This window comes from Rhopalosiphum padi, chromosome 2 (genome assembly GCF_020882245.1).
Source record: "Rhopalosiphum padi isolate XX-2018 chromosome 2, ASM2088224v1, whole genome shotgun sequence".
NCBI classification, from domain to species: Eukaryota; Metazoa; Arthropoda; class Insecta; order Hemiptera; family Aphididae; genus Rhopalosiphum; species Rhopalosiphum padi.
This window is the reverse complement of record NC_083598.1, coordinates 79282906-79295295: the sequence shown is the minus strand read 5'-3', so window position 1 is coordinate 79295295 and position 12390 is coordinate 79282906. Positions and strand designations below refer to the sequence as shown.

Genomic DNA, 12390 nt, shown 5'->3' with positions numbered 1-12390 from the left:
GTGTCCAACTATTTACATATTTTATTTGTTTACTGAACAACAAACCTTGTTGTAAAGGAAACAAAAAACAAATTATCGTGTAAATATAATTGAAAATAGAAATTGTTTTTATTAGACGTAATTAGTAGACAAAATAGATTGCTTATAATAATTATTATTAATACAGCAAATGAAGAATTCAAAAAGTTATTAAACCGATTTTTAAATAAAAGGAATTGGTACATACTATACGATTCATTTAACATATCAACGATTTATCTTAAACATAATACGCTATTATAATGCTCTTTCAAACCGTCATCGAATCATATTTAATCTAGAAAGTCGTATAATATCAAATACACACGTAATATTAATTAATATAGAATATATTATATTAATATTTAATATTATAGAAAATAACAAAAGTAAAGCGTGATTTACCTAAATAACAGTCGAGTGAATGAGCAAGAACCTCTAACCTAAATATAATATATTCAGTAGGTATAGGTAATAATAAACAATTTTATACCAATTCAACAATAATTAAAGAGGCACTCTAGTAAAAATAATATCATAAATATTAAATATATATTTATAATATTTAATATTATATAATATATTAATATATATTAAATAGTTTAAAACAATTGGCCTTTTTCTGACAAAATAACGGTAAAACTTAACGTTAAAATATCACAGATTTTACTAATCGAAAAGCGATAGAAAAGTAAGGCATTTTGTTTCGTAGTCTATATAAATATCATATTATTGTAATACCCTACATTGTTTTTGAAAAACAATATTTTATTGCTACAGTTTTGTAAAGGTTTTTCGGTAGTAGTATTATGATTGGAGACCGGTGTACCGCGTCTCAGATTGTCTATACCACCTATATGTATACAGAGTGATTTTTAAACGTTGCAGACACTAATTTGCTTCGTCAATTGTTGTAATATTAAATTGTTTGTGATATTTCGCCATGAATTTTTAATGGTGGCTATTGTTTAAAATTTAATATTTGGAAGAAAAATAAATTCTTTTTTTAAATTGTCAATATAAGACATGTATCACACATTAAATTGGTAGTCTTTTTATTTGTACCATTTTAAGCAATATTGGATAGATAGGTACACCGTAAAAAATAAAAAAATATTTTTTTTCAGAATATGAAATGTTTTAAAACTGACTTCGATTAAAACATTTAAAACGAATAAAATATTGATGAAATATTATTGAGTAAAGAATTATTTTTCTTACATTAATATGTGTAAAAAATTTCGAATCAAGTTCTTGTATAGTACACATATAATTACTTCAAATTCTACAGAAAACATGTTTTTCTTCTAAATCATAACAATTGACTGAAACCGATGAGTATCTCAACGTTAAACAAAATTCACGTTATATAATATTATAAACATATTTTATGTATTATAAGCGCAATACAATTGAACGGTAGTTTGAATTCCTAAGCTGTACACACGAAACTTTTGTCGAAAAAAAATCTCAGAACACCGCGGTAAATATGGGAGACTTAATCGGAAGCGATAACTCTTTTTTGAAACCTCGCTGTTGTGAATTTGCATTTATTATTCGTGATGGCTATCTCTGCTGCAGGAACTGCACCTCGGTTATCGATAAACAGCAATGACGGTAGTGACGCGAAGTTTGAAACGTTCTCTTCATCGTGTGTGGATTCGTAATGCCCTTGATCGCTGACTGTCTTGTTTTGAAATCTACAAGAGCGAAAAACGATCCATCATTCGTTATCATAGAATAATATACATATTATATGTATATGTGTCCTATAATATATTATAATATGTAGGCAGTGTCTGCAGACATTGCAGGGTCGATCGACCACTCACCTCAATCTCCGGTTTTCAGTGCGATTACTCTTGGTTTTCCTCTTAACGGTTTTTTTGTCTTCGCCGCTCTTACCGCGGTCCGACCAATTTTCCGACGAAAGATTTCTTTTCACCGAATCGTTGGAACGTTTGTGCCTATTGCTGTAATTAACCCTGAGTACAAAATGTTTAATATTATAGAAATATAATAGGTATATCACATTTATTACACTGAGTACTAAGAGACTATAACCCAACAATTTTAAAATTTAACTATTTGATATCACTGAATTTATCCTTTTTCTAGTTTCCTAGCACTATCTAGTAATTATTTTATAAGAATCTGTGGTGTCCACTATTAAACTTATTACACTGTAAATACCTAAAAACAATATCACCATAATTAAAAATACAGCCATTATAAAATGTCAGTACCTACCTATTCAACATACGTAAAACAATACGTAATTTTTGTATTAAGAAAAATAGAAAAATACCTTACAGTAAATAGAATACTTAGTACTAACATAATATTAAATAGTTATTTATTATTTATAAACTGTATAATATGTATATAGTATTATTGTTTTTGTATTAATCGTTTTATTATTGTTTATTTAGTTAGAAATTTAATTTTTAATTCAATATTTGATCATACTGTGTGATATAAGTTATATCGGTATAAATGTATAATATACACTTTACAGTATAACAATAATACATACTGAATATGAATGAAAATATTACAGGTACTTCATTTGGAATTCACAAAATGTATAAGTAAAACATTAAGGCAATAAGGCTGTTTCTCTAAATATTCTATAAAAAATTACATTTAGTTTAAAAAACTATTTTCAGAAATAATAATATTAAAACCAAAATAAATAATATTATTGTTTTATAAGTTGATTATAATCAAAATTACGATAAATTCAACTATACATTTAATAGAATTAAAGAACTTTAAAAACATTCTTCAAAACAATATTTCAATTTTTTGAGTTATAGCCTTTTATTAACATTTATATTATAATAAATACCTATATACATCATGAATATCTAATAGTTTGCTATCGGTACTCACTTAGTGGTGTCGTTTAAGCTGTCGGTAGACGACGATGAGCTCGGCACTATCGTTTGCTGAGACCGGGACCGTCTCCTAGTATTCGGTTTGGACCGGGACTTTTTCCTGTCGTTTCTGCCAGGTACGTCTAATAACAAAGCGCTATTGCTGTACCCCAACGTCTCCGACGGAGTGGTACACGCAGATCCCCCGATTATACCGCCGCCACCGCCGAAGTGTCTCCTCTTTCGCTCTCTCTTTTTGCCTGTCCGTTTCTTCATCGCACAATCTGAACTCGTAAAGTCATATATACTGTCCGAGTCAGTAATGCGGCCGTAGAACATGGGCGAGAACCTGAATACAGTTTTGTCACTAAGCGGGCTTTCACTCCTCGAACTCACTGGACTCTTCTCGTACAGCATGTCCGTGGACAGGTGCAATGTAGATGGATACTGTTGAACTGTAATTGACGGTACCGGCTGCTGCTGTTGCTGTGGGTGACGGCCAAGCGCTTCTGGTTCAGAACCAGAAGTGTAGACCTTGAGGCCAGTGGTAGTTAAACCGGACTTTTGCGTTTCCGCTTCAAGTTCCGTATTTCGGTAGTGATGGTGGTTTGTCTTTGGGTCTGCCGTTTCCGTGTCAAAACCCTCATCATCGTTTTCGGAGAATGTCGTCTCCGAGTCCATCTCCCTGATCTCGGGCGTGTGGATCAGCGGCGATATGCGCCTTGGTTCTTCTCCGCAGTCCAATGGGCACAGCCGGGTGTTTGAGTTACACCGGGAAGGGCCCGAACTGTACCCAGATGAGCTGAGGTTTGACTCCGAGGCTATTCTGTCGGCCCGGGAACACATAGAAAATGGACTAAGGTAACACATGCCTCCTCCGTTTTTTGACGAGTCCGTACCGTTTTTTGTGGTTACAGACTCCGTATCTGAATCGCTCATACACGTAACCGTGATGACCGGTGGTGGCGCAGGCAGATCCAACGATATTGGCTTCTCCATGTCTTTCAACATTTTCCGGTTGGGGAGTCTCTCTTTATGTGGTGGTGGTGACCCAGGAAACTCCATACTTGGCGAATTGATAGGTGTCGGCTGTTGTATGACCAGCGTAGGTATAGTCAGTTGTTTAGCTTGGGCCGTTGGTGGTTCAGTTGGAACTTGTAAGGACGGTGATTCCTAGATAAGAAACAATGTTTAAAATTTTAAAAATATGCAAAAAAATTGTCTTAAACAAATAAAAAACCTGCTGCTTTTGATGGTGGCGGTAGTCATCATTATCCTTTAGACAACTGAACGCCGACTTTCTCGATATGATGGGCGTGGGTGATGGTGATGGCGCCGGTGTTGGTAACTCGTGTATCGGCGATAAACAGTCCATACGATAGTTGGGTACTTCAAGTAATATGGACGGAGGATGTTGCAAGCTGTTCAATGGATTGTTTGAATTGTTTCGTTGTGAGCTCAACATGTCCACCACAGGTAGCTGATAATTGAAAAATTAAATTAATATTATGTAGTTAATATTAAACATACTTTAATAATTAATTAATAAATTAATAACAAATATTTATTTTTGATTATTACAACATATACACATATACATTTATAATCAGTGTATTTCTACATCACTCGGCTCACTTGAATCACGTTAGAGTAACGATATCGGGTGGGGGATTCTTTGCCACCGCTTGGTGAATGAACAGTATTTGACATCAATGATTCATCTTCGCTGCCCACTACTTCGTCTTGCAGACTAGAGCAACTCGGTGTTGTAGATGCTGATAAGTAATTACTCATTTCCGTCATCGCCATTGCCGTATTAAAATTCCGAAACATTGCCAAAATCGAATCAGCGCTCATGGCTTTTTGACCCGTTTGTTGCTGGTATTGGTTTAGCGACAGTGTATTTTGATTTCGGTTCTCTATCAAAAACGAATCAGTCTCATTTAATCATTTAAATAAAGCCAGTACAGTTTCAATATCTTGAACAATACATTTCTAATATTTAAACCATGTAATTTAAAAACCAAAAATATCATAAATGATTAAATAAGTAACTTAATCAGATTTCTGCATAAACTTTAATTTATTGACTCATGTTATATCGACATTAATATACCTAGTACACCTTCTAGACTGGACAAAGAATCGCTGCCTTGGTTAGGACATGGTCTTCTCAAAGTTCGTTTAGATTGAGCGTCTACTTCTGAACTTGTAGAACTCATTTCTGATTGAAATTTATTCATCAGCCTAGCAAACGTAACTTTCTTTTCAATTTTTTGAACAGCTTCGTCTGTATTATAAATAATAACATTTATTCAATTTTTTTCATTAATTCATGTGTATTGATTTATAAATATATTGTGTACATCACCTATTGAACAGTCATTTGAGAAACTCGTTTCTTGTGAAATATTTGACTGTGGTAAGAGAATGTCGTTGGGCCCGATATTATTAGTCGATAGCTTATCTACTAAATTGATTTCGTCATTGAAACTAGCTTGTCGTTCGAGTCCAGGTGATATGAGCTGTTGAAGTATTTCTGACTTATCAGCTATAGTGGTACGAAATTTCGATGGCGAAGCACTTTTTTGTTTGGCGCGATATTGATTGAATCCTAAAATATAACGATTGTTATTAATCGAAAATATCCACGAACGCTCTACTTTAATTCATCATATTTAATAATATATTATATAATAAATATATATTATGTATTATATTTACAAGACATAAATTACGTGCTATGTTTTATAGGTTAAGTAAAATATTATATACAAGCTAAAATACGTATAGTGTTGTGAGTCGTGACGTATAGGTATTATTGCAATGATTATACTGATTATAGTAATAATAATAAATGTACATCATATTACATTATTTTTGTTTCTGTGAATAATAATTGTGAGTATTTAAATAAAAAAAAAAATTGATTTGACGTAGGTCAATACTTATATGTACACGAAAAACGTTAATAACAACACTAATAATAATAATAATAGATAGTGTTAGAGAGCAAGTCCAGGTGAGGTGCCAATATATGTATATGTGTGTGTATGTGTGTATTTATATATATATACATACAATATATATATTATGTATTTAATTATAGAAATAGAAGTATAGAAGTATAAGTAATAGTCATAATATTGTAAAGTGCAATGCGGTGCGAATAGGTAGTGAAGGGTTTTGGGAGAGGGCGTATAGTCGACACCTTACTCGGAACTTGTGGCCTGAGTAAATCGTCCAGGCTGAACGTACGGGCCGTCCGGCCCGTCTGTAACGGACTGGTGAGGCTCATTAATGAAGGTTTTCGTATACCCAATCGTCTGAGGAACGTTTTCGGCTGCGGCGGCGGCGAATTACCACCCTCCGATGGCGTCGCGCCGTTTGTTTTCACAGTCGGCACCAGGAGTTCACCCCGTACGCTCGACATCCGCCCGGAAGCATTCACTGTAACTATATAATTATATCATATAAACACAACGTATTTGTATCGATAACGTGTATCGCCGGCCGCCGGCTAAATTCATGTATTACAATTTACAGTGTAGTACAAAAGTCTAAACGCCCACAGTGGTGGGTCAGATTTGCTCATAAATAAACTATAATATAGGGGCGATTTCATGAAAAACATTTTGGGTGAGAATACAAAGAAGATGGAGAGCTAGACTATATTACTATATTTTCGATCGATAATTCGACACGAAATTTAGCCGAATTACTGAAACGTGTAAAATGTTTGAAAGCTATAAGCCCAAATAACGCCTATGTAAGGGACTGGAAGGAATATCGTTAATGCTATTGGTATACCTACTATATTGTCTGTTATTGCAGGATTTTCAGTGTAACAGAAAAACCGTGAACGACAAATTTTTTTTGAAAAATCGTGTTATACGATCCGTTTGTTCGGAAAGTTTCTTTTAAAATAGAGTATTCACTACGCATATTATAATGTAGTATAACGTATACTGTATAAATAATTATATAATGCATAGAAAATCACAGTCATTGGAATATAGTTAACAAAAAATAGACACGAACCAAATATTATTAGTTATAACTTATTAGTTATTATCATTATTCATTGCATTATACATTTTTTATTAATCTAAAATAAAGCGTTCCTAGGTCATTTGCGCTATCTGATTATGTTATATTATATACGTTCGATGAATATAAAATGTTATAAATTCACTGTAAGTATATATTTTTTTGTTTTAAAAATATCAGCACTTAAAACAGCACTAGGCTTTTCAAACTTGTTTATTGAAATTAATTGTTTTAAATAACTAACGGGATGTGAATATATTGAAATATATTAGTAAACACGATACATACTATTATTTTCGAAAACTATTCTGCTAGTCTAAAAGTTTTGCTTAGAAGAGTATTTATTTTTTTTAATTAAAAGTTTTATTTTCATATAGTTTTAGTTTCAGAAGATAAATTATTATAGAATTGTAATAAATTTAAAACTTCAGTTCTTGCAAATAAAATTTATCAAGTCGATTCGTGGACGAAAAAAGTATATCACGATTTGAATTATCTTTCAACACTCAATTTTGGAAAAAATAATAATATGTTTCTTTATTTCATTTTTTTTTTTATTATCATATTATTAATTCGTTTTTATGATTATTATGTATATACGTATTATAATTGTATTATAAATGTTTTTATATGTTATTGTTACCATTCGGCATTCACCAACCTATAGTTATATATTATAATACATATTCATTTACATATAAACAATATGGGATCTACTGCGTACTGCCTGCCTGTCCCTGTTTTGTATCAAAACAAACAATTTTTTGCTATTTAGGTATCTATTCTATAGGATCTACCTACTATGTATATATTGGTGTGCGTATAAAAATGTAGTTATCTATATCTATACGGGTATATAAGAATATATTATATAGTGGGTGAGGTGGTTAAATCCAATTTGTATACTCACAGTGTCTACTGCGTTCGGCTTCTTCAGATAATATTTTCTCAATTTTTTCAGGTACGTGACGTTTGGCACACCATATTATTCCCAGTATGCCCATGACCACGAACACGGTGAGTAGACCCAGCCAAAATGGTTCTTGAAGCATTCGTTCCGTTAACGGCTTATACGTGATGTGCAGAACTTTTCTCTCGCACTGATCACCTGTAATACAATAAATATCATATATACATAACGCGTGACGTGAATCAAATCCGTAAAGGTAACCCTATATGACTATATACCTACGAGTTCATGTTGTTATGTTTTACTGGTTATTTAAATAGTATTATAGTTATATAGGTAGTAGTAGTAGTATTTATATTATAAACTAGAACATTATTTTTGTTTTCTTTCCCCATCTGCCGTTTGCGAATAGCCAGGCACTGGGTAAAATGTACTTACCCGTCCAGTAAGCATAACACCTGCATTGGTAGTCGGAATCGCCCAAAGACACACAATCGCCTCGGTCCTTGCATGGATTCAGTTCGCATGGTTTGATCTTTTTATCGCAAAACCGTCCCATGTAACCGTACTGGCATTTGCATTCAAATCCATTACTGCCAGCTAAGATACATTCGCCAAAAACGCAATATCCCAGATCACAGTACGTAAGCGAACAGAACGTTCCTGTATACATCAAATAGACAAATAATCGTTACCTAAGTATTATACTGCTATATAAAATATATAAGTTCTTAACGTTTTTAAACGTATAGAATATACCGACAAATCGTCGTTAATCATTTTAGTTTGACTTTTTCAATTTTAAGTTTTTGTTTTTCGCTTAAATGGATTTATCTACATTTCACGATGAAAATTAAGCATTGCGTAAAATTAATGCTCGACTTAGTTTTGAACATTTCGTGTTTATTTTACTTTTTACTTTTAAATTTATTTTACAGAAATTAATTCCCTATAACTATTGAATTAAATATATTATTATTTATGTTTATTTAAACAAATAAAAGAATTATTTTTGAAACTTGATTTCGCGTTTGACACTTCAATTTTGGTTACTGTACAGTATGAAAAATATTAATACATAAAAGTTACAATCTTTGCTAATTGATTTCCACTGCAAAATGTTTTGTATAAAAATATTCATCTTTATAAAGACGAAAGTATTTTGTTTTATTTTAACATAAGTACTATTTTTTGTTTTATGATGGTCACATTAAATTTATTATTATGTTTGCCTTTTTGTAATATTTTCCGGTTTCATAAGTCTATTAATGTAAAAATACAATACGGTTTACAGCCCAACTAGAAATATTTTATAAAATATACAATATTTTCTTTTAGACTTGTCCATATTTATGATCATGACAAAGCAGAATATACTTAAATACTATAGGGAATCTGTGTTAAATACCTATATAATTTATAGGTATCCAATAAATATTTTTATATTATATATAAAATATTAGTTTTTAAGTATTAATTGATATAATAATTATATGTCATCCAAATTCATCATAGTGAAAGTGATGTGACGGGAAAAGTACGATAAAAATGAATGAGATAAAGAGTAGATTGAAAAATAAGTAATGGAATAAAATTAAAAATAGATTAAACAATTATAATAGGTATTATTCGACTAAGATTAAAATAAATTAATGTATTAGCATAATAGGATTAGTATTATTATGTTTTATTATAATGTTAAAATGTTGAAAAGCCTGAAAATATTGGACAAAAAGATACATATTTTAACTTCCTACACAGCTTTATTATTTTCGACATTCAATAAATGTATGTAAATATCGTAAATATAATAATATAAACTATTTTAAAGTAGTTATTTAAAAATCGTATATTTACCAGTATAGTTTCCGTGACACTTGCAGTGATACGTGTGCGTTGCTTTTCGGATAACACATGTACCACCGTTTACGCAAGGATTGGGCTTGCAAGACTCGATTCTAGTGTTGTTAGCTGTTTCCGGGATCTTTGCCAAGGCAACAAGTTTCTTTTTGGATTCAGCATCTATAATATATACATGGGATAAATTACAACATATTCAGTTTTATAACGATATGTATATTTTTAGACAACCGTATATTATATATAGCGAATGTAATTATTAAATACATATCAGACTATAAAAATATATTATATTATAATATACCGCGCAAGAAGATTATCAAAAGTGGTAGGTCCGTATGTATTTGAGAGTTGATGATAATTCAAACGAGAGTATGTTGATTTTTTTGTTTTTAAATAAACAGTTTGTAACATAAATAACTTTAAAAAAATCACCTCTTCAAAAACAAAATTTGTGTTCAATCACAAATATATACAAGACAACGTGCCGTATTCAATTTTCTGAGCTTTTATATAATTCACGGTGATTCCAGCAGAAAATAGTTAACCGAAATGCATAAAAATAATACATTAATATAACTACAATATCTGCTTTAAATCGTTTATATTTTTACATTATAAACGTTTCACGACCGACCAAAAGCTACTACGCATAAAATATAAAACTATTCCTACACAATAACATACGCAATAATACAATATGATAATCGCATAAAAGTTTAATACTAACCGGGTTTTACGTTCACTGAAATATTTGCGGATGCTATATCCATTGCCGGTTTCTGGCCATAAACAACGACTACGGACATCGAGTTGAGGAACGAAGTGATCGATATCGGCACGGATTTTGGTTGTTCGGTGTTTTCACACAGTAGCCACCAAGTTCCGTTTTCGGCGGCGTAGTGATCGTGGATCTCGATAACAGTCGTTGACTGCTGACCCGGGCATACAGTACGGCCTAACGCTGTGTCCACTGGAAAAAATATCAATTGAGAAATAAATTCATGACGAAAATCAGTCTATGAAGACGCGACACCCGAAGTTAGGTTGCAACGTACTCATATAATCATATTATGTCGATGACGACCATTAGTATATTTAAATGTATCAGGTATAATATATTTTTATAGCCATTGAAATTTATAATTTCGATGTATTTATTTTTTGAAACTCTTACTTTGCGCCGGCACCACTCGGTTAAACTGCAATTGGATATTTTGTCCGACTGAAGCTAACAGTCTCTGTTTGTATCGCAATTTAGGAAAGTGCATCGGCAACGGATAATTTAATCTGTACATGAATCCGGATGTGTCATTCTCCAGCACGATCGCGCGTTCTTCGTCAAAGTCCACCACTAAAATTCGTTATTTTTACAAGCATACAATGACGTTATATAGTCGTACTATTTTAATCGTTGTTGTAGTCCTATACAATATTGTTAGCCGTACGTACCCATTTTGTATGCTATTTTGAAACCTCTCCCTCTCGGCATGCGGTTTGTAGAGTATTCGATGTTAACGCTCTCGCCTTCCGACAAAAATGCACCGTCATTAATTGAGTTTCGATATCTAAACGGAGTTATATTGTCTGCAGTTCTCGACAGATACAATTTGAACGTTTGGGATTCATCCAAGTTATAGTCAACAAAATCGATCCATATACGGTGCCCGACTAAAAGACGTAAAAGTGCATATTAATACCGCGCTCACGAGTCACGATAGTTAAATGGTTTTATAGCCACTGCCCTAGACCTCACCTGGTGCTAGTATCATTGTGACGCAGTTGAGATTTGGAAGTATGAAGTTAGGATAGTTTGGACTGACAACTTGCCCTTCAAGAGCGGACAGCGTTTGCGACGGACAACCGGACATGTCGACAGTGTTCCACAAGAGATGAAAACCTGAACTGGACACAGAGTAGTCCGAATGAAAATGCACGAACGCCTCATTCGAATCAGTAACGAAGATGTAACTGCAACATCACGTGCATTCAACATTGTTAAACCGTTGTAGATTTGTGTATGTTATAATTTTATTTTTTAAATTTATAACAGATTTATAACTTCGACTGTTGAAATAATAATAAAAATATAATCTCACTCTTCCAGATGATTCCCGCGGTAACCGCAAACTGTCATTGTTCGATTTTCGTGTTCTTTCGGTTCCACCACGGCAACGAAATCGTAAAGGCAATCGGATTGTGGCTCAATGTTTATCGAATCAAACTGGAACACGATGCGTGACTGGTATGGCCCGATCACGTGTATCCAATAGTCCAAATTGTGATAATAATTGGCCGGATAATTTAACGACGTTATTATTCCTTTTACGCCGGACATTGTGGTGTTTAAATTGTATTGATCCGATAATTCTTGTTTCAATAATTTTAACAATTTATATTAAGTTAATAAATACACATCACCCATTGATATTATTAGCTAATGTATTAGGTATCGTTTATTAATTTTAGTATTATCCAGATTATGTCATAATTATTAGCCAATATGTCCTGGACAATTTAGTAAAATTATATTATACATACTTTTAAGAGTTTAAAATTATTATAATACATATTTTTATGATTTTACTATATAATATTGATTGGAAATCAGAATTTATTATAATTTTTATGAGAAAACTAAATGGGGTTCAAATGATTATAATTTAACTTATT

The 12390-nt window shown here is 32.2% G+C and overlaps 1 protein-coding gene across 3 annotated transcripts in view; it reads right to left on the bottom strand.

Moving 5' to 3' along the window:
- Positions 1–89: 89 nt before the first annotated feature.
- Positions 90–12390, bottom strand: part of LOC132923489 (uncharacterized) — a 92477-nt gene continuing 80176 nt past the window's right edge. The window contains exons 14-29 of one of the 3 annotated variants that reach the window (XM_060987519.1): positions 11817–12087; positions 11474–11688; positions 11170–11388; positions 10895–11071; positions 10448–10690; positions 9715–9879; positions 8296–8520; positions 7858–8055; positions 6114–6353; positions 5269–5511; positions 5014–5187; positions 4533–4816; positions 4138–4377; positions 2914–4070; positions 1851–2003; positions 90–1718 (exon numbers count right to left, since the gene is read on the bottom strand). In XM_060987519.1, the coding sequence (XP_060843502.1) occupies positions 1517–1718; positions 1851–2003; positions 2914–4070; positions 4138–4377; positions 4533–4816; positions 5014–5187; positions 5269–5511; positions 6114–6353; positions 7858–8055; positions 8296–8520; positions 9715–9879; positions 10448–10690; positions 10895–11071; positions 11170–11388; positions 11474–11688; positions 11817–12087 (4406 nt within the window). In that variant the 3' untranslated portion in view covers positions 90–1516. Of the gene's footprint in view, positions 1719–1850; positions 2004–2913; positions 4071–4137; positions 4378–4532; positions 4817–5013; positions 5188–5268; positions 5512–6113; positions 6354–7857; positions 8056–8295; positions 8521–9714; positions 9880–10447; positions 10691–10894; positions 11072–11169; positions 11389–11473; positions 11689–11816; positions 12088–12390 lie in introns of those variants that run through there. The other 2 variants (XM_060987520.1, XM_060987521.1) reach the window with 2 other exon arrangements.